This window comes from Rhizomucor pusillus (assembly GCF_041956525.1).
Source record: "Rhizomucor pusillus strain CBS 183.67 unplaced genomic scaffold VTP01scaffold_14, whole genome shotgun sequence".
Taxonomy (NCBI): domain Eukaryota; kingdom Fungi; phylum Mucoromycota; class Mucoromycetes; order Mucorales; family Lichtheimiaceae; genus Rhizomucor; species Rhizomucor pusillus.
In genome coordinates, this window is record NW_027192156.1 from 440,827 (window position 1) to 462,773 (window position 21,947).

Below are 21,947 nucleotides of genomic sequence, written 5' to 3' on the forward strand. Positions count from 1 at the left end.
TAGTATCATATTTAACAGCATACAGTATCCAGGCGTTCTAAAATGCATGGAGTATAACTTAGATCAAGAACGGAAGGGAATATGTAGTAAATGGAGAGAATTTCAGGTAAAAAAGATATTTAGCCTTTGATGGTTTGAATCGGGCCCTGGTAATCGTGGCGGCCTTTGATGTACCAGAAGCCAAGTGAGAATAGCATGACAAAGCCGATCATGAGACAGCTCCAGTTCATCGTCACTGCAGTGACAGGATGCACGCTGGGAATACACAGGATGACGCTGAAGAAGGCGATCCACGCTACAGCGATGAAATTAATTGGTACGCTGTAGCGACCGAGGTTAAATGGGCCCTTTTCCATTTCCTTGCGTTTCCACAATAGACGACAGAGGAACGGCAAGCCGTAAGCAACGTTGACGCAGATGACGGCTGTGCTCATGATGGCTGACCAATACACCTCGCTTCCAAAGGACTAAATCGAGTGATGAGCAACATGTATCATTATGCGTTGGCTGGGTGGAAGACTTACTGGCATGATGATAATAATGCAGATGATGCCTTGCAACGTAAGAATACGTACAGGCATTTGCGACTTGCTATGCAGCTTGTACCAGATATGATGTGCAGGGACGCATTCGTCGCGTGCCATGGCCCACAGTGTCTGAGCGCACGCAACCATCGAGTTACACAAGGATCCAAACTGGATGACAGCCAATATGACAAGGAAGAAAGCCGTGAGAGAAGGATTTCTGGTAGCTCTCAAAAACAACGTCGCAACAGGCATTGATGATGCTTGAATTTCTTGTACATCCTGTATAGAAAACAGTGTGGAAATGCACAGGACAATGGCCTGAAAAACCGCGCTTGAAACGGCGATCAGGATACCTCGCGGACCCGTTCTGTCAGCATTCTTTGTGCCTTCTGCGATCTGCGCTCTGTTGTTTAGCACAATATTAGTAAACATTCAAACTTGGTACTGAGCGTTGAATCTGCTGCTTACCCGTTTTCGAAGCCAATGAACGACCAGCCAGCTTGCAAGAGTCCCAACAAGAATGCTAGTCCATCGTTGCTATAGCCAGTTTGGTTCTCAAACTTTGTAAACACCCAGTTGGCATCCGGATGCGTTTGTGCCATGACAGGGACAGCAATGACAACAATGATCGTGCCGATAGTTACCCAATAGATCATGAATTTGTTGAGCCATGCACTGAGGCGTAGTCCCAGACTGCAGTATATGACGCCAAGGATAATCAGCAAAATGTAAAGACCCACGTAGGCGCCTTGGTTGGTGACGGGCGTTTCACGCAGGACGTTCGCTATACCTAGCATACAGTTTGAAGTTAATAACCACTTCTCTATCTCTAAATCTATACGACGCTAGATACTTACTTAGTATGTATTCGCCCATAGAATAAGCAACCGTCATGCATGTGGCAAGTAGACCAGCTACAAATGTGTAACCACAGATCCATGACATTACTGTAAAATCAATCAATTATTAGTTTCAACATGTTTGGTATATATCATCCATATTTTCCCAGTACTTGCATGGTCCTCTTTCTTTGCTACTTAGCAAATAGCACCAGGAGTATACACCTCCGTTGACAGGATAGGCTGGATGATGGGTGTAAGTGATGTTCAGTTTACAGATCAGGCTGCATATCCGCGGCGCTTTTCTGCTTACAGGAGAATACTTCCGACATGCTGAGCGCTATGCAAAAGACAAAAGGGGCGACGACGATCTGGGATCCATCGTAAGAACACGATCTATATGGATCAGGCAAGATAGGAAAATGCGTACAATACCCCAAAAGAGCGACATGGGTCCTCCGGCTGCCATAGAAGATCCGAAATTTACTAGCCTGTACGCGAATTAACGACTATATTCGATCAAGAACTTTCTCACTATGCTTGTAATCTATACCAGTTGGGCAGGACCGCCATTGTAGAAAACGCAAAACCGGACTGTACAAAGAGACTGATCTCTCTAGTAAACTCTTGTTTGTATCCTAGATCCCGCAAGCGCTGGGCATCGTAGTCTTCTATAGATTGCTGCGACTCGGCGGTAGACGACGACTCTATTTTCTCAGTTGCCACCACTGTTGTCTGCTCTCTAACTTTCTAGTGGACCAATGGTAATAAGTCTTGTGTTAACTGCAATGTCACCCATACTATTGGTAAATATTTACATCTGTGGACATTTTTGGGGAAGCAGAAAAAAGACACAGTGGATGAAAGCTAGGACCCTGCTTTTTGACGTTTTTATCATGGGGTTACTGTACCTTGGGAAAAACTTAATTACAAATGGATGTATCTAAAGCTACCTTTTACACAGCTATTCCCTCTTTCTCTCACACAGACTCTCTGCAAGCACTAGCTGCCAAGCACTCCTTAATACATATCTTGTGTATGCGACTTGCATCCAGCACTTCAGAAGAGTGAATCGCGCTAATTATCGCTATCCATTTCCACGGCCTGTCTAGCGAGAACTTTATCTTGATCGGAAAGCCATGTGACCTTAACACGCATTCGAGGCATTTTCCCAGATCTATGTCTCTACAATGTATTGTAGATAGATTTATGTCTATGTACGCGATAATACCAGAAAAAGAGAAAAGTATCAAAGTAAAACGTAAGAACAAAGTGGATGTGATGCGTTTATATATTACTGCGGACTTAACGCGATTTTTCATGTGATATAAAAACTAGTACGGTGGCAGAAGGCTGCCGATACTTGTTCCTCATCTTGCATCCAAGTATCGTCGGTTACTCCTGCTGGTGCAAATGCCGCCGGAGGATTGCATACTGAGGATGCAGCTCTTGCTCTGCTGCTATCTGTCTCGATACGTGCCAATGAGCGCGCAACAAGTAAGCATGGTCTTGTCGTACATGTAGCTGTGATCTCTGCTTATTTCTATGCTCGATTTCTATGCTCCGATTAAAATACACTTGTGTCAATGCAGTCTGCGGATACACGGCGCAGTTTGTTGAAATGGGTATTAACATTGGATCACTCGTTGGAGCAGCCCATATTGGAAGTAAACATTTCATACAGAGCTGCTGCATCGACTTCAAAGCTGGCTAACAACGCCGGTGAAATGAGCGGGGAGATGATCTCCTCGCAGAATCGTTTGTAGCCGAACATCGCCAGCAGGGTATTCGCAGCTGCCACACAGTCGATCGTTGGATAACAAGATGAAAAGTTTTTAATCTTCAGGAACATTGCCATCTTTGTAAAAGAAGACATTAGAGAAGCAATATGTTGAAAGAACCTCAATACCACCTACTGTATTACTCTACAAAACCAACCAAAACGTCCATAAAGGATCAGTGGAATGGTTTCAATACCTTTAATCGAATTTGACGTACCATGATGAAATTGAGGTGTGCTAAGACGAAAGGAGGTTAGGTTGAGTGACAGCGCCAATAGTACTTCCAACACTGTATGTATGCACGAGCAAAACAGATAATGCATCTATGGGGTCTGATTGGTGAGACTCACATAATGTTATTGATCTTGGACAGTACCTGCGAAAGGTGAAGCTGGTGCTGTACATACCCTCATATGGAAAGATATCGGTGCTATACACAAAGGAACGACACGCTCTGATCCTGCAGATCAGAAATAGCAACTGTGGCTATAGTATCAAATCATGCATAAATCCGATGTACAATACCACAAATCCTTCATCGTAATTCATTCACACCATTGAAAATAATACTCGACAAAGTTACTTTGCACAGAAGAAAGTGTCATGACACATGAGGATTTTTTTTAAAGAATCATAATCGGATACATGGTGAAATGTTGCTAAGCCTGCCTGCATTTGATATCCTCCAGCTGCTGATGACTTACAGATGGTCGTTTAAACTTGTTCTTTTGTTGCTTTGTCTCCTGTTCCAACTTCACACAATGTTTGTGGTACGATACACACACCCTTTTTAATTTTAATGTGTTTATCTGCATTACAAAGGGAAGGAGCTGCTTGATTCTTAGCTGAACATGGACAGTCGGGAATTCGACCAGGGGATACAGGCCGTCGCATATCAATTCCATCAAGTGAATTGTGATTTTTGGGCCTATCTCTTTAGCAATTTAAAATTAGAGGATTAAACCAAAAGAATAATGAGTCATACTCTTACCGACTGCTTGAATGCCCACCGTGGCCTCCATTTCTTCCATGTTCACTGTGCCTCGCTTAAATGCACCATGTTGCTGATCTTCGCATTAACGGTCGTGAGCGGCAGCGGTTCCCATCCGATGCAGCTGCTATGTCGGTCGACAGCATACTGGTCGAAGGCAGCTAGATCGAACAAGCCTCCAAGATGTTCCTCGTTTGCAGATGGGCATGCTTCCAACCCAGGCATCAAGACGGACAGGACGGATAGAAAAGATTTATGTATCTCCAAATCATGGGAGTCATCTGCAGCATACTTTTCAAAGAAATTTATGCATAAAGGTCGCTTCGAAACCATCCTTATGGTTGGTTTCTGTTTCCTTTAGCAGTCCGTTACAGCGCTCAAAGCTGAAAAGCCAGAACGCATATACTGACTGAACCGAAGTCCTCTGTCACGAACATTCCGAGCCGCAGGAAATCGACAAAAATCGAGGAGTGTGGCCTATCGATCCTTTATGCCATTTCCTTAGGATTTAAGGCTAGAGGTGGCGGAAAAGTTACCACAGGGATAGCTGGCTCGTGGCAGCCAAGCGTTCATAGCGACGTTGCCTTTTATCCTTCGATGTCGGCTCTTCCTATCATCCAGAAGCAGAATTCTGTAAGCGTTGGATTGTTCACCCATTAATAGGAAACGTGAGCTGGGTTTAGGCCGTTATTGGGTCCTATGCCTTCTGGCTTTACCTCGCAAAAGCCTAGAGCTGATGCGCCGCTCAGGCAGTCCCGGTAAGTCATCGGTCCATGTTACCGCTGATCTCCGTGCACAAACGATTGGTCCTATATATTGAAATCGTTCGTCCATTAAACATACGCCAGCCAGCCTCATGGATTCCGGATAGTGTAAAATCGGCCGCGGTACAGGTTCCAAATAAGACGTAATCAGTTCCAATTCGCCAATTACAGCGTCTGTTTCAAATAGTGGAAGAGTTCAGAGCCTATGAAGAAGGTTATTGTGTGATGACACACACACTCACACCCACAGAAGGAAGCAACGACACCTACGCAATTTCGTGCTCTCTTCTTTGGCGATCTTTCTCGTGATTTTGTTGTCGCAAACATCCTACATGGAAGGTCATTATGTTGTCCTCCTCGATAATTATATGCTACATACTTCAACTATTCTTTTTTCATGGACGGAAATGATTTGTCCGAGTATCTTATCCCATAATCCACATATCGATTGTACAGATCATCATGCATCGACGCAAGTTATATCCATGATACTAAGAGTGCACGTTATTTGCTGAATCGGTCAACAATCACCATGATCGCGTCGTAGTTCTCGTGAGGGGCGAGTGCGTCACAAAGTCCATTCTTCTAAGTGTCCGGAGAACGCCGTTATCTTTTAAGGCCTGCTTATTTTCCCTTTACGATATTCTCCATATGAAAGTCCAGTGCTATCCATGGCAGCTTTCCACCAGTTCCTCGAAATATCAATATCTTCAGCTGGATAGTTTGGTGACGGGTACTTTTTGCCAAGTGTCATGTATGCGAAAGAGGGGTGTCTCAGATACGTACAACCGTAGGCAATAAATCCGATTCAAGTTTTACCCGCACGTTATTCATATTTCATTATTTAAGGCCTTCGCCTCAAGTTACCTAATACTATATAACAATGAATGAGTGAATGGCATTCATTTGAATCAAAGTTTTTCAAGTCCTTTTATGGCTACTCGCTGTGCTTAGGCAGATCAAAGGACAACTTGATCACGACGCTGCATGAAAATGCTTGTGAAAATACACGAGACCTTTACAGCGGGTCAACGTTTTACCGCCGTTGGCAGATCAATTTACAGAAAACTTATTTCTGCTCAGTTGTATTCCAACTTTTTACAATGTATACATCAAAAATACATCAAATACAGATTGGTGATCGATTTTAAAGAGCTCGAAAAAAGTAGAAAACTCGAGAATGGTTTGCGAATATCTTGATTATTCATTATGGAACGTGCAGGCTTTCTGCTGGAATCTGAGTGGCTCTTGACAGACACGCACAAAACGCGCAAAGTCCAAATCAGTGGCACAGTCACACCGACTGGCCGTTATAAAATATGGTCGGCATGTAATGCATGTCTGCCATCTTTTTCACTATGACTTCTTCTTCTTCTTTCCGAATACAAGTAGCCGTGCAAGGCATGACGTGTCAGCACTGCGTCGACACGGTTACCAAGGCCTTGAAAAGCATAGACGACGTCGATTCTGATACAGTCTTTGTTGATTTGGATGCTGCCCGAGCGACTATGCATGGGAGCACCTCGAGACCCCTGGACGTCCTCGGGACTCTTGTGGCCACCACCATAGAGGATCTTGGCTACGATGCCGGAACACCAGTGGTTACAGCAAGCTCGGATGATGCCCAGCAAGTCAAGGATCAGCTACCGTCATCATCATCAGACCAAAAGGGTGCAAATGACAAGGATATCGATGCAAAGAAAGTTCCTCTTACAATGTCGATATTTGGGATGACGTGTTCACATTGTACGGAAGCAGTTCGAACTGCTCTGGCTCGGTTACCTTTCGTTATACCCGAGTCTATCAGTGTTTCCCTTGATGATTCATCCGCCTCCCTCCTTTTCTTAAATCCTGATCCAGCCATGATTACCAAAGACGTGTTAATGGAAACCATTGAAGACTTGGGATATGATGTTGATTCAATACAGCTTGGACAGCACCAAGAACCTGTTGTTAGGAAGGCTACTGGACTCAGGACCGCCGCTGTATCCATTGACGGAATGACCTGCTCTCACTGTACTGGAAACGTGGCAGGAGCAATCAAGTCTCTTCCAGGTGTCGTAGCAAGCTCAGTGTTGGTCGATCTGGACAAGCGGCTAGCAACATTTGATTTTGAAGGGGATGATATCAAGGCACAAGATATCATTGATGTGGTGCAAGACCTTGGCTACGATGTCGTTGGCACACCACGTATCAAGGGAACAACCGAAAGCATCCCCACTGAAAAGAGTTTATCGTCGACAGCAAGTCAAGGAGGATTGAGCAAGGTCGTTATGCGGGTCGTAGGCATGACCTGCCAAAGCTGCGTTGCTGCGTTGACGGACGCTCTGCAAACTCAAGTACCTGGCGTGCAAAGAGAATCTGTCAAGGTCGATCTGGGAACTGAAATGGCACAACTCGTATGCTCGCAACCGGATACGAACGCCATTCGACGCGCTGTAGAGGAACGTGGATACGACGTTGAAAATATTCAAGTGCTGCATAATCTCGTTCCACCCATTGTTATGGTCTCGGAAGAAACGAAGCAAACTGCTGTTGAGCGAGTGCGATCTGCAACGGCCGAGTCTATTGTTTCTTTGGGTGCCGTGTCAGTCGAAACGCCTGTCGTTGCTATGCCAAAGAAGGTGAATCTGCAAATTTCCGGCATGACTTGTGCGAGGTAAGCACCCTGCCGTAAAAGGAAATCTCTGTAGTTTCGGTTGTGCTGACATTGCTCTTCTTACAGCTGCGTACAGACAATCGAGCAAGGACTTCAAACGTTGCCAAGCGTAGTAGCTGACTCTGTCAAGGTTAACCTATTAACAGGAGGAGCATCCTTCGCTGTCCAAGGCAATGTGTTAGCTGAGCGAGATATTGTACGAGCTGTGTCAAACTTGGGATATGAAGCCAGCAATGTCTCTATCGTCGCTGAGCAAGAATCCCTCCAAGATACCTCGAGCTTGCACAAAGCCGAACTGATTATCACTGGAATGTACTGCAACAACTGCGTTGACAAGGTGAAAAACGCCATTCTCCAGTTACCAGGCACTATCGAGAAGACTGTCAAAGTTGATCTTGAGACAGGTCTTGCCACCTTTGAATACCAAGGAGACGCAATCACACGAAAACGTATTCGAAACTGTATACTCCAGCTTGGTTTCATGGCCGATAGTATCCAAATTACAAAGATTGGAAAACAAGAGAAAAAGGAAAGCGTCACGGCTACTACGAGGCTCACGGTCACCGGCATGACATGCAGCTCCTGTGTAGCAAACATTGAACGAGCCATGATGAAGCAGCGAGGGGTTGTCAGCTGTCAAGTGAACCTTCTAGCCAAATCTGCAGTTATCCAGCACGAACCGACCATTGTAGGATCGCGTGCGCTAGCCAACATGATCGAGCAGTTAGGTTATAAGGCTGAGCTATCCCAAGATGTAACCATGGACAATTTGGCAAACCAACGTCAATCGATGCGAGCTACGCTGGATCGAGAAATCAAGCAGTTGCGGCGTCGATTCCTATGGTCTCTGGTCTTTGCTGTACCAATCGTGCTTATCGAGATGATTTTCATGATGGCTCTGCCTGCGCATAACCCGGTCCACGTGGCATTCCAGACACCCATCACAGCCGGGCTCTCCGTTGGTGATCTCATATCGTTCTTCTTGGCAACACCTGTGCAATTCTGGCTTGGCTGGCCATTCTATTTGAAATCGTATCGCTCCTTGAGATATGCACATACTGCAAACATGGAAACTCTGGTCGCAATGGGTACAACAGTCGCATACGCAGCATCCGTCGGGTCTATCATCGCAGCCATGGTCAAGAAGGAAATGGGCGAGACAATGAACTACTTTGAAACAAGCGTGCTTTTGATCACATTTATCCACTGCGGAAAATGGCTCGAAGCTTTGGCCAAAGGCAAGACCGCTGAAACTATCACCAAATTGATGGATCTCCAGCCGGACCGCGCGATCTTGGTTCAAGTGTCTTTTGCAGACGATCGACGCTCAAGTGCTACAGCAGTCGAATCGCCCGACTCAAAGAAGGAACAGGATGTTACGGAATATGAATACGCTCAAGAAACATTGACAGAGCAAGAGATCGATGCCAAGGACATTCAAGGTAAAAATATATGATAAACCGGAAAATAATAATCAATGGTTTCTGATGATCTTTGTGCTCGATAGTTGGTGATATTCTCAAGGTGAATGCTGGTGGAAGAATTCCGTGCGATGGTAAGTAAAACAGTTGTTGGATTTATTACTTGACCGCTGATGAATCATTGCAGGTAAAATCTGGCGAGGCTCAACGAGCACCGATGAATCCATGATTACGGGAGAATCCGTACCTGTCCTCAAGAAAGAAGGCGACGATGTTGTTTCGGCCACGATCAACATGTCATCTACGATATACATTCGAGCTATCAGGGTCGGTGCAGATACCACGCTGTCCCGCATCATCCAACTAGTCCAGGACGCACAAGCATCACCGAAAGCACCCATTGAACAAGTCGCAGACAAAATCTCAAGTATCTTTGTACCGATCGTTATTTTCCTGGCGGTCATCACTTTCATCATCTGGGAGGTTGTCGGTGTCTATGGAATGGTGCCGGACGAATGGCTCCCCATGGGTGAAGATAGGACCACTTTCGCACTGCTTTTAGCAGTTTCGGTGTTGGTTATCGCTTGTCCCTGTGGATTGGGTCTAGCCAGTCCTACAGGTAAAAGATCGACGATTTTTTATTTGTTAATGTTTTTGCATGGGAAACTCATATACATTTTTGCTTGCAGCCGTCATGGTCGGTACCGGCATTGCTGCTCGATACGGTGTGCTTGTCAAGGGAGGTGGCTACGCACTAGAAATGGCTAGCAAAGTTGATACGATAGCATTCGACAAGACCGGCACCTTGACTCTCGGAAAGCCTACTGTCACTGACAGCTGGATTGCAGCTACGGACCTAGACAATGATCAAAAGAGCGCATTAAACACATGGAAGATACTTGGTCGCGTCACGTCTTCAAGCAACCATCCGCTCTCAAAGTCCATTGAAAAGAAGGCTAAAGAATTTATCGCCATGCTGGGTGGCAACCAAGAAGGGCAAGAAGATCTATTTCCCGGCGTCTCGCTTACAAACTCAAAGGAGATACCTGGTCGAGGTGTCGTGGCAACTTTGGCGTTTAGCAAGGAGTTTGCTGAACAGTTCTGGTTTCAATATGATCGGCATCACCGTGCGCAAGATCCACAACGGGCAGTCAATGTGTTTCTCGGAAACAAGGAATGGATGGATGAAAACCGGGCTCGATATGCCACGTCGCGTCAAGCGCGTGTGTGTGAAGAACAGTTGGTGCAGTGGCAAGATCAAGGCAAATCCGTAGTCATGATTGCAGTAGCTCCGGTGGATAATGGCGGCGGTACTGAAGAAAGCGGAAAACTCCACACTGAAGAAGGATGCGGCGATGCCTGCGGCTGCGCAGTCTGCCGATGCACTGCTGGTTCTCTGTGCTGCAGCTCCTCCAAGACATTTATCGTTGCCCAGGTGGCCATCGCTGATATACCACGACCGGAAGCAGAAGATGTTGTTGCTGAACTGCGTAAGAAAGGCATTGAAGTGTGGATGATCACTGGAGACAACCCAAGGACCGGCCGAGTTATTGCTGAGCAATTGGGTATCGACCGTGAATGTGTCCTTGCAGGCGTTAAACCGGAGCAAAAAGCGGACAAGATACGCAGCTTGCAGAGACGCGGCGGACCAGCGCGGAAGAAGCGATTTGCACTGGGTAAGAAGGATCGCAGCGCCGCGCAATCGGTAGTTGCCATGGTTGGAGGTACGTTCTTGCAACTGTTCTTTGTGATGCCAAGTTAAGAGACTAATACCATTCGCATTTTTTCCATTGTAGACGGTATAAACGATTCGCCTTCCCTTGCACAAGCAGACGTTGGGTAGGTTTCTTTTATGGTTCGCAGTCTAGGTATATATACACCAACTGTTTTCATTGAATAGTATCTCTGTTGGCTCAGCTACAGATGTTGCTATGGAAGCTGCAAGTATTGTTCTGATACGCAACAACATGTGGGATCTGTTGACTATGTACGATGTATCAAAGACTGTGGTGCGACGAATCCGTATCAACTTTTTGTGGGCGTTTATATACAACGTCGTGGCTATACCGATCGCAGCTGGTATTCTATACCCTGGTACAGGGCATGGCTTGCCTCCTTACATTGCTGGAATTGCTATGGTTGCATCAAGCGTGAGTGTCGTCTGCTCCAGTCTCCTCTTGCGATTCTACAGAGCACCCAAACACAAATAATCGAGTGTATATCCATATCATCTGCATTTTTTGCGTGTACATTTACCTTGTAAACGTTTCAAATCATTGTATTACTTGGCTTATCCACACCCTTTATATTACCCTTGCATATTATACGCATAATAAACTGTTGGGCATTCACAGTGAAATAAAATTACTTTCCCACATAATGCAATCGCTCCATATCATGTCGACTGGGATTTGTCAATGAGAACAGGGTGAGAAAGAGTTTGGGAACAGTGATGACTAAAATCGGAGAGATATATGAAATATTAAAGCAGCGTTTTCCGGGCGTTTCAAAGTTGCAGTAACATGAGTGTGCCAAAAGTTTTGACAGGTAAAAGCGAGACATAAAGCGAGGGTGGCAAGTATTTCTAACTGGTTAAAGTCGGTACGGGTGCCATTGGCTCCATTTACTCATGGCGCCTGTCTGAATCGTGTCAAGTGACGACCGTCTGTCGATCGAATTACGAAACTGTGCGCGATCACGGGTTTGAAATCGAGTCTGTCAAGTTTGGCAATGGCATCTTTCGTCCTCACAACGGTGAATAGCTTACTCGTCTTTGTAATGCAACGAAGGTCTGCTAATTTTATATTTTTTAAACGCTGCTGCAGTGGTGCGTTCGGTTGCAGACGCGCTACAGTACGGTCCATTTGATTACCTCCTTGTCACATTAAAGGCATTGCCTGACATTTACAGTGTTCCGGATATCATTGCGCCTGCCGTGGCTGAAGGACATACATGCATCGTTTTGATCCAGAACGGTCTAGGTTCGTTATCTGCCTTTTTACAATGTTTATATCGTCGAAGCCAGCGCACAGACATTGCCGACGCAAGATTATTTTGAAGCTAACCAATTTTGGATATATACAAAGGTATCGAGCAACCTATAGTGGATCGTTTCCCGAACAATCCGCTGGTATCGGCCGTGGCATATATTGGCACTTCGCAGGTCTCGCCTGGCCAGATCAAGATGCGTGCAGCCGAGCAGCTGCTTCTGGGCACGTATCCTGGATGCAAGGTCGATTCGGAGCCGGCCAGAGCAAAGCTGATTGAGAAATTTGAAAAGGGAGACGTCAATGCCTTTCCTGTTGACGATATCGTCCAGATACGCTGGGAGAAACTGTTCTGGAACGGCTCATTCAACCCTGTCTGTGCATTGCTGCACATGGATACCACCCAGGTCATTAACAACGAGGTAGCGCTAGACCTTGTCAAACGACTTATGCGCGAAATCATGACGGCGGCTGGAAAAGCAGTTGGACAAGAATACGACATTCACGAAAGAACTCAGCAGTTGATTGAAACTACTGTAACTGGCGCAAGCCATTACAAACCATCCATGTTTGTGTCCATACAGTCAGCTGATAACGGCCCTGTGTCTTACTCACATCTTGTATAGGCAGCTGGATCTAGAACGTGAACAGCCGATGGAAGTTCAAGTCATTCTGGGCAATGCGGTGCAGTGGGCCAAGCAGCACGGAGTACCTGTGCCCACGCTAGAGTTTGTTTATGACATGTGCCGGGCTGTCAATCTTCAGAACGTCGGCAAAAAATCACAGTTGTAATATATTTATTATTATTATTTATTTCCCTATCGGCCAGAGACAGTATCGATCACCAGGATCGGTGCCCATAGAAATCGCTTGATTTGTAGAATTTAACCATGATTCGTCCATCGATGGCCTAATTGGATGGTTGCTCCAGGAGAGATATGGTTTCCACAGTGGCAAAATATAGCTTGCATACCAGTAATGAAAATGATCATATGCGACCTAGTCAATGTGTGTTCTTTTAAAATCTGTTTTGTTTCGCGAAAGTGAACGCTACTACTGACCTTAACTTGCGGGTTAATGTACACGCGGGTATCATGTTTTAAACGACGAAGATCTGTGAATATCAGGCAACATTCAGAGGCTTCCATGGGCGGGTCAGGTTCGTCAGGCAAGATGGCTCGAAACGCGAGTTTTTCTTCTTGTTGTTTTTCAAACGGTTCTGTCCGAAAGACAACCATGCCGTTCCAGCAGCTGTAAACAGGTACGGGTTTACCTGCCACAAGGAGATCCCGGCTTGCCTCGTCTGCAAAGTACGGATAGTCGCCTGAACCAACCCACCCACCATCCACTTCCCGCGTTGCAAATACATCGTAAAATTGGCCGAAAAAGTCCATGCCGCACGCGGCATCGTAGTCTCCTTGGTTCGTATTGATCAGCTCAATGGCATCCTCGACTCGAAAAGAAATATCGTTGAGGAACAGCAATCGGTCGTATTTTCCAGGCTCAAACGGCTCGAGCGCCTTGTTTCGGATATTGGCAAGTCTGGGTATCCGTCTGACTCCTTTTATTGACGACGCATCTTCTGTAACAATACGATGTGCAATGTTTTTTTTTGACAGCTGTTCCTCCCACTCTTTCAAAATTGCCTTGGTTTCATCTCTGCTGCCTGGTCCCAGACACGTTAGTTACAGCTATATATATCGTATACGCAGCAGTCGTTCGGCTATTGCTTACCGTTTTCGTATATGGAAACAAATACTCGTGAGGGACCAGCCCACTTTACGAGCAGCTCGACTTGCTTGATCCAGTTTCGCAGAATGCGAGCATTGTTGCGAAGATTGGCGGCAACAAAGATGGAAGGCGGTCGATCCGTAGTAGACAGGTTTGTTGATCTATTGCAAATCTATGCGTCAAAGCCGCGCGTCATTTTCCTCTCGAATGTCACCAGCAGACCTTCTGCTGCTGCTATCATGGTTACATACTGTTTCCCACTTTCCAAGTAGTATCTGCATATGAGTGACAGTATCCCGAGTATGAGCAGAGCTAGGAAAGTGTATCGAGCTTTGCCTCGTAGCGGAAGACGGGTATACATGAAAAGTAAGAGTCGGGTGCCAAGGCCACCTCAGTTCCTGAAATTGATGTGGTCGGTTGTGGAGAAACTGCGGAAGATTAATGCAGTGCCGCTACACTGCATGTTATTCAGACATTGACGCTCGGGCCATTGAGCCATTGCTCTTATTGACACTTTTTCAAGCGTTTGCCAATTTCATGATGTCAATCTGTAACCAAATGGTGGAATAAGGACTATGATAATTGTAGCAAGGGATACACTCTTTCCAGAAAGAGTGTATTATGACTTTCTCTGGAATTAATTTCTTTTCGATTCATTGTACACGTATTTAGGTGATGTTTGGTGATGCTCGATTATATTTCCAAGGAATGTTTTCGCTGCATTGAAATTGCGATCGAAAGGAGGGTTTTGGCAACTGGGTAACGGTACCGCCTTGAAACAAGATTCGCGTTTTCGGGTTCCACAGCACGCTGAGCAGTCTACCGACTTTGACACGTGCACTGAATGCGGTGGATGGGAAGGACGCAGGCCGATGTTGAATCCTAAAAAGGAGGATACATAAAAGGACTATTGTTCATCAGTAGCAATTTCTTGAAGCTCTTCGTTGCTGAAAGACATATAAAAGCCGATTCAAGAAAGTCCTAGCATCTTGTACAGCGCCTTGCAAGTGTTCGATCTCTCATAGCATAAATGTATGGCAGCCTTAAGAGACAAGGCCCATTATTGCTACAGAACGTAATGTACGCCTTGTAGGCAACCCTAGCCAAGCGAAATCCAAGACAATTTGCAGCTGTTTCCTCCTTGCTGCAACCATGGTTTCGCTCACTGAGCTTGGTGGAGAAACACCGGCTTGCATGGCTGCTCCTACTAGTTCTGCTGCGTCACACAACCAGGAATCGTCGCCTTCTTGCCACCCTTCTGGCCACCCTTCTGGTCGCAAACCGTCTAGATAATCCAGGTTTGTGTATTTTAATCGCCTGGCCTTCGTAAACCTCCATTTTTTAGCGAGTTTTTGCATCCGTTTCGATTCTGCAAGCACAATGATGATGAGGGCAACTCGTACAAGCAGTCAGGTCGGGATATCCAACTCTAAAAGGGCACTATGTATCTGATATTCAGAGATCGTCCCCAGTCGCTTGGATATCCTCTTCAGATGTGCTACTTGACTCGAAAGAGTTCCTATGGAAATATCAATCTAATGGCATCAGTTATAATGGGTGATTACATCCCGTTAACAGTCACCAACGTTTGTATATCTTTCTGTAAAATCAATTTGCCGTTTTGACAGCTCCAGTGTTTACTGCAGAAAATTCTGCAACGAACCGAGCTTCTCAAATATAAACAAGATCAAAAGGTGACAAATTGCCGAAAAGCGATACAAGAGTGAGGAGCAAATGGAAAAGGGAAAAAGGATAAGGTAAAGAAATGTTCGATATTTAGAAGTCCGAGAGAAAAATTAGAATACGGAATGTTGAGCGAAGAACAGTACGGCGTAGCCGGCAATCTACATCTTTAAAGGGATATTCTCTTGCGGGCTACGTCCATGCCAAGGTTTTGCTCAAGTTCTCGATGATCAATTGTGTACGCCTGCTGCATTCTTTGAACTGTTCTTCTCAGAGCGTGGTCCGCCTTCCTTACCTTTGGCTTTCAAAGCGACAAACGTGCCACGTGGTTCGTATTTGAAGCGAGTGAAGAATCAAGCAAAGCTGCTACAGCCTATTTTTCTGCCTAAGCGCATACATGGATACATCCACACTTTCGCAAAATAAAATGATCGTACACACGCGAAGCGCTGCTCTCAACCTTTTAGAACGACTGTGTAACATCGAGTACCAAAGGATGTTTTGACAGCAAAAGCGAAATTCACTCGGTACAGCCTCGAGGCCTCGATAGCTCGTCCTCCAGAGTGGTTTGCAAAATCCAGCCGATCCTGTCAAACCTACAGATTCGATACTGTGTGCAGGATTATCAAATCCACCAGAGCAAGCATCAGCAGATGCTTTGACCAGAGCTGACAGAAAGAAGAGTATCGTACTTTTGCTTGCCAGTGTTGATACCTATATCGCTGCTGCCGTCTATGGCTCGACGGCTTGCCTGCCCTTCACGCAGCTGCGCTTTCACGGTGCTCTTTCGTCCAGCAGCCTGCTTGAGCCGCATCTTGTGCTTCTTTCCTTATTCTCTTCAGTTGCCACCACAGCAGCTCTTCCACGCAGGTTCCTTTACACAAAGTGTCACCTCATGGAGACCCTTGGCCGCTCGGCCGTATCTTCTTAGGTTCACAGGCACTCAAAGAGAGAGGAACGACGTGCCAAATGTTCAACGTTTTTTTCAACTTTTGCTCTTTGCCATGAAAACTGGCAGTGCGTACAGATGCATGTCTCCAACCTGTAGCATTGATTTGTGGAGCGACTCTTGGCAGATATTGTGATTTCAAGCATTTTGAAACATTTACGTCCATGGAGACATTTCGCTCCGGAGGGTGCAAAAGTACTTTTTCTCCAGAGAAGTGCACGGTGCATGGGAAGAGAGGGGATTCAAAGTCAGACTGATCTTCCTGACAAAAGGGACGGGAAGCGAACCTTTGAAAGCTAGTCACTCTCCAAAAAGCTATAAATACCCCCTCTTTTTTCCTGTCTTTTTCCCTTTTTCCACAGCAAGGCAAAAGCGGTAGTCCCCCCACATGGACGGCAAGGACGGATCAAGGCACGGAAATTGAGTGGAGTGGTCGGACGGCACCCAAGGTACACACGTAGTCATGCTAACATTTCTGTAGGTCCAGGGGACGCGTTCACCCGTATGCAGCGACCTCGCATCTAGCTTTTCAACCGCTTTTCAAGACGGGCCACGATGATGCGACCAGTAGACGGGTGGGCGTGGGGACTGACTAGTGCCGCCTCCTCGCGGTGGTCCCTGGATATATCGTTGGTTTCTTGTCGACGTGAACCAAACGGCACTACTTCTTTAGCGTAGAAATCTTCTGTCTTTTAATAAACATTGCCTTTGACTTTAATCTTTTCATCTTCTTGTCTCCTTTTACAATAACGAATAAAGATAACTCTTGTAAAAAGTACCCTTCGTCTGCTTTGCTCGTCTTGTCTTGCATGCATGGTACGAGTGTTGTGTGCTTCGAGAGTGTCTGTTTACGTGGATTGGTAGCAAGATTGCTTCCATGCAATCTCCGTTGAACGTGTGATCGCAATGCACAATGCTCGTTAGCTTTCACGCGTTCTTTCCTTCAGTTCCCGTATTCAAAGTATTGCAAGTAACGTTTGATGCGTCGAGTCCATCAAAAATGTTACTCTGGCAGTCTAGATCGACCTTTGCCTTTTGGGTCATTCAACAGTGAATGGATCGTCTGTTGCGAGCCAGCAGGCTTCTTTGCAATGTTTTGTGCAAGAAGTTGCAGTCATGGCGTTTCTTGACTATTGCCAGCATAGGCCTTTGTAGCTATTTCTTGACTTGGATTTCTTACATCGCCTGCTACTGTCAAAATCATTTATTTGGAGGGGGTGCACTTTCACGTGCCTCCCAAAAAAACTTTCTTTCCTCTCTTTCCCAGCCCTCAAACATTTACTTTTCGATCATACTTTTGTAATCGACTCATGCTTCAAGGATTCCGTACGTACTCGCCGCATCTTTGTACGATGATCATGCATTGACTTTTCAGCAGATCAACGTGCACGGACATCAACAAGGCCACGTCAGTTCAAACGCCGCTGCGTCGATCGATCAGCGATTCTGTTAAAGACAAAAGAAAAGTGTATTACCAAATTGATATATGTATGTACAACAAAAAGTGATGGACAGTATATAGGATACAAAAAGATATATAAAGTAAATAGATGATGCTACTACTGAGATGGTTTCTGACGTTCTTGAAGTTGGAATATTAAAGGGGAGAAAGGTCGTTTCGGGTTGTCCATGACACCAAAAATTACGCGTTTCTCAGCCTTGTGCCCATTGTTGAGGCACTGTATGCGAGAACCACGAATGATTTGCACTAGTTGGCCCTGCCGACGCATCGTCAACTATTCCCGTACCGTTTATTGAGGTTACTACAGCTACTTACCGTAATTACATCGCGTACTTCGATGAAGGATGGTTCAAAGGCAACGGCGTAGGGATAGCAAAACGCAAAGGCTTCCGGAGATCCTTCCCATTCAATCAGAAAGTTTGGATACGATCGATTTCCTTTACGGTCAATGTAGAATGCGTATTCTGTTTTTCGAAGAGTTTAGAGTCCCCATCCGGAAAAATATCTGCGCAAATGTCACTATACGATACCATCGTAGCACACCAGATAATCTTCCAGCGGTGTTCTGAACACCGAAATGTGTTTGACAGGTGGGCGTAAATTTAGTCTTGATTCGTCCTTCTCACGCTCTGTTACAAAACTCAAACGTTTATCGTGCGGGTTCAGCATCTCTAATATACATGGAATTATGAATACATCGGAGCTCGTTTCTAAAAGCCAGGTGGCACTTACGCTGCGGTTTATCCGTACGCATATCTACCATGATGATTCCGCGCGGGCAAGTGATACGAAGCTGGGTTGCAGTCAGTTCAAGCGCCCAAGCTTCGCTGGGTATGTAGCAATCCTTGAACCTCTTGAGGTGGGTGCCAGAGGAAGAGGAGGAAGAGGATGAAGAAGGCATACGGACTAACTTGTTGAAAATATTCTTGTTGCGGGATTCTTGCGGTCGCGATGGTTCGTACATGGTAATGGTCGAGTTCAAGGCGCTGACACGGGGAACACAGACCAGCGTGCGTTCCAAGCTGGTGCCAACGTGGAAATAGGGCACGTTCGATTGCACTTTGCGCCCGGGTTCCTGGTCCTCGGGTTTGTTGTTCAATACAACAAGGTCGTACTCCCAGAGCACTCTGTCCGCGAGAACCAAAAGCAACTGCGACTGTTCAAGCACATGCACTTGGGTCGTTTTCGGTAGAGAAAGTACTTTGACGGGTTTGCTGGAAGGACCAGTGTGTCCAACATACACACCATTCTCCGTAGCCAGGACATATTGTTGACCTCCGTCTGATAATAACGATGAATAACTTTTCTTTACACCCTCCTTGTCTTAAAAAAACTTACTAAAGGTAACAATATGATGGACCTTGGCATTTCGCATCGGTATTCCTTCCTGAATAGCAGAAACGACATCAAAGACAGGCTGCCGCTGACTTCGTATTGATTGCTGCTTTTTTGCATATTCCAGCAAGGTTTTGGAGATGGCGGCTGCTGAAGCATACAAGGTGAACGTGCCGTAACCTCTTCTTCCTAAATGCCGAATGCTTATAGGATGCACTGGGCGTTTCTCGTTCTCCAAATTGGCTACGACTTCTCGTCTTGAACTATCTATCGAATGCCGCGCTGTTGTCAGACTCGTAGATGTGCTCAGATTCGGTAAAAGGGAATTTGAGCGTCTGGGAGCATTAGGAATCCATACTTCCAAGAGCTCCAGAGGCACGGGCTACAGTTTGTTTTCTTAATGCTTAAAAAGGATCCTGCTGCAAATGCACCCAAGCAGACTTACCCTCCTCTGCACAATACATCGCTCAATCCCATTAATCAGCTTCATTTTGGTAACGAGCAAGCAATGATCCAGAAGGATAACATTGTACTCGGTAGAATCCTTGTTCGGCGTCTTTCTTAATTTTAACTGTTTTATGATGGATCGGTTCTCATCCAGGAGCTCCAAATCCTAATAACAATAACGTCAGAGAAATGTCAACAGGTAGTAAATATTCTAGCTGAACTTGCCGTTTCATCACTCTTGTGCTTAAATTGAATCTTCTGATAAAGCCGTTCCAGATCAAACCGATTCTTGGCTTTGCCGTTTTCCTCATTGACCCGTGCAAGAAAGCTCCTCAGCATATTACTTGCTTTCGGAATATACGTGGAATCCATGTTGGTTTCTTCAGTGTATTTAAGAATATTGTCGAGGAACAGCGTGTACCGTCCCAAGCGTGTCGTTGGCTTGCTTAGGTAACCATCCAACTCGAGTCTGTACGACAAAGGATGTTGCTCGGTTTGCTATATTGTTAACGGAACTCGGTAAACATTTCGTTGTCAACACGTTTGCTTTCCAAAGGCGCACGATATTTACCTGGGCAAACGATGCAAAGCTCGGATTATACATGCGCTCGTTGTCCAGAACAAATTTGGCTTCATGCTGTCTCGCACCATATTGCAAGTACGGCTCGATATCCATCAGAAAATCGAGGATAATGTCGCCAATGTGAAGCACAACAGGGTTCTCCTTTTGCCGCGTTTCCAAAGCCGCCAGGAACCTAGCATTAACTGCATGCAGTTCCATGATGTTGCAAAAAACCGCATGTATGAACTGCTCACGTCGCTCAGCCGGAATAATATTCTGCTTCCTCAAAGGCTGGATCCACATCTATATAAAATAAGTTAAAGTTAGCGGTGCAGCAATAATGCGTAAGTGCTTTGCATATGTACTTGCCAAGTTGACATAATTTAAATCCTTTACGTAGTTGGCCTCGGTGTAAATCAGTTCAAAGATGATTTCCTGCCGTTTGCGTTCGGTAGCGCTCACTGACTCGACAGTAGATCGTGGGACAACGGTAGACCACAGCGGCTGTGCTTGTTGCCGTAGATAGACATGCGTCATTCTACGTGCTAAGCTTGTGTTTTTTCGAAGGTTCAAGCTCTAGAGTATTAAAATTGTTAAACAAACGTAACGTTTCCTTTGGTTTTCCACGATTGACAGCCGTTACCCGTTTTGGACACGAAAAGCTGTAGCATGGTTTCTTGCCAATGCATGTCGGCACGTAGCAGCGCGTAAGTTCTGTAAATATGCCTCTGGGCCGTACGACGTGGCTGTTTTGTCTGGCAAGATTAGCGGGCCGTTCGTGATCCATTGCGGCAATAGCTGCGGCGGCTGCGCCATACAAGATGGATATCGACGACGCATCATCGTTGTCATCCTGAAAGCTGCTGCTGCCGCTCGCGGTCGTGCCAGCCGACGCGATCAAGCTGCTGCTATCGTCGCTGTAGTAATCGTTGTCGTCTTGGAAGCTGTATAGCTCCAATCTCGAGTCTATCAATCGGTTTTCGTAGCTGACGTCGTGGAAAACTTTGAGAGTTCCAAGCGCTCTTCCTAGTCGCAGTGCAACGTCGCGTGCTCGTACGTCTCCAACGATATCTGTCAAGACATCCTAAAAAGTTTGTTTTGTTGGCATTATGCACATAAGCCCGAAGTTTTAACGTGAATCCATACCACAGCCTCTCGTCCGTCAAAGACGCCCTGATACTCGATCCCGTTCTTGATACGATCTCCAAGCACTATCCGCCGCCGGAACTCCATGTTCACTTCTGATAAAAGGGCTGGATACAAGTCTCGATCCCTGATAGTCGTATTATCGCTCGCTGCAGTGCTGCTGCAAGTGCTCGTCGAAGCCGGTCCTAAGAGACAGATGCATTAAAGACTCGGGAGCCTATTTCCTTTTCCACCAGGCCGAACGCGCTCCTTGCTTACTTTTCAAAGTATCTTTGCGATCGCTGTTGTCCCTGTCATCCTTTTTCAGCGAGTGCTCTCGACTCGGCACAGAGGGTACGGGATTAGGCTGGTTTGTTGTTTCTACTATCCTTTGTTGTCGTGTCTCAAGTCGTCTGTTGCTCCATCGTCGTTTGAGATCTCGAGGGAATGGCAAATTGTAAGTTGTACGTTGAGCAGGAGGAGGATTGTGGCGAGCGTTCGGCGGCGCCCACGACTGACGTACACCGCTGCTCGTCATGAAGAACGCAGTGAGGAGAAAGAATAGTACTTGAGAGCGGCAAAGCGTCCAAGTGCAAAAGAGAGGTTATGTAGGTAATATATTTATTGTTATTATTGTATTATTCGGGGGAACAACCAAGAAAGGTATTCAAAATCTTTGCGTTC

At 45.9% G+C, this 21,947-nt stretch overlaps 6 protein-coding genes across 6 annotated transcripts, besides 2 other annotated features; 3 read left to right on the forward strand and 3 right to left on the reverse strand.

Moving 5' to 3' along the window:
- Positions 1-119: 119 nt before the first annotated feature.
- Positions 120-2,196, reverse strand: VTP01DRAFT_2874 (uncharacterized protein; the record flags this gene model as incomplete). The annotated part of the gene is made up of 9 exons (XM_069381383.1): positions 120-467; positions 525-930; positions 996-1,317; positions 1,385-1,474; positions 1,544-1,609; positions 1,680-1,737; positions 1,797-1,857; positions 1,920-2,116; positions 2,185-2,196. 9 exons carry the CDS (start codon positions 2,194-2,196, stop codon positions 120-122), a joined length of 1,560 nt encoding a protein of 519 aa, XP_069237081.1.
- Positions 2,197-2,581: 385 nt separating this feature from the next.
- On the forward strand, positions 2,582-3,080 carry VTP01DRAFT_2875 (uncharacterized protein; the record flags this gene model as incomplete). The annotated part of the gene is made up of 3 exons (XM_069381384.1): positions 2,582-2,627; positions 2,705-2,863; positions 2,959-3,080. The coding sequence occupies 3 exons, from the start codon at positions 2,582-2,584 to the stop codon at positions 3,078-3,080; spliced, it is 327 nt and encodes a 108-aa protein (XP_069237082.1).
- A 1,041-nt stretch (positions 3,081-4,121) lies between these two features.
- Positions 4,122-4,478: a sequence feature (Protein overlapping with rRNA (VTP01DRAFT_2876, KAL1928520.1) was converted to a misc_feature.).
- Positions 4,479-4,558: 80 nt separating this feature from the next.
- Positions 4,559-4,798: a sequence feature (Protein overlapping with rRNA (VTP01DRAFT_2876, KAL1928520.1) was converted to a misc_feature.).
- A 755-nt stretch (positions 4,799-5,553) lies between these two features.
- VTP01DRAFT_2877 (uncharacterized protein) lies at positions 5,554-11,192 on the forward strand (the record flags this gene model as incomplete). Its single annotated transcript, XM_069381385.1, has 9 exons — positions 5,554-5,656; positions 6,125-6,237; positions 6,318-7,561; positions 7,628-9,003; positions 9,069-9,116; positions 9,170-9,601; positions 9,672-10,706; positions 10,779-10,821; positions 10,883-11,192. 9 exons carry the CDS (start codon positions 5,554-5,556, stop codon positions 11,190-11,192), a joined length of 4,704 nt encoding a protein of 1,567 aa, XP_069237083.1.
- Positions 11,193-11,504: 312 nt separating this feature from the next.
- Positions 11,505-12,761, forward strand: VTP01DRAFT_2878 (uncharacterized protein; the record flags this gene model as incomplete). The annotated part of the gene is made up of 5 exons (XM_069381386.1): positions 11,505-11,529; positions 11,581-11,736; positions 11,808-11,963; positions 12,069-12,537; positions 12,596-12,761. The coding sequence occupies 5 exons, from the start codon at positions 11,505-11,507 to the stop codon at positions 12,759-12,761; spliced, it is 972 nt and encodes a 323-aa protein (XP_069237084.1).
- An 18-nt stretch (positions 12,762-12,779) lies between these two features.
- VTP01DRAFT_2879 (uncharacterized protein) lies at positions 12,780-14,061 on the reverse strand (the record flags this gene model as incomplete). Its single annotated transcript, XM_069381387.1, has 4 exons — positions 12,780-12,968; positions 13,031-13,635; positions 13,704-13,861; positions 13,952-14,061. The coding sequence occupies 4 exons, from the start codon at positions 14,059-14,061 to the stop codon at positions 12,780-12,782; spliced, it is 1,062 nt and encodes a 353-aa protein (XP_069237085.1).
- A 3,830-nt stretch (positions 14,062-17,891) lies between these two features.
- On the reverse strand, positions 17,892-21,801 carry VTP01DRAFT_2880 (uncharacterized protein; the record flags this gene model as incomplete). Its single annotated transcript, XM_069381389.1, has 12 exons — positions 17,892-18,050; positions 18,110-18,258; positions 18,325-18,465; positions 18,527-19,075; positions 19,133-19,511; positions 19,575-19,742; positions 19,802-20,074; positions 20,148-20,441; positions 20,508-20,714; positions 20,782-21,222; positions 21,285-21,469; positions 21,543-21,801. 12 exons carry the CDS (start codon positions 21,799-21,801, stop codon positions 17,892-17,894), a joined length of 3,204 nt encoding a protein of 1,067 aa, XP_069237086.1.
- Between the last annotated feature and the right edge of the window lie 146 nt (positions 21,802-21,947).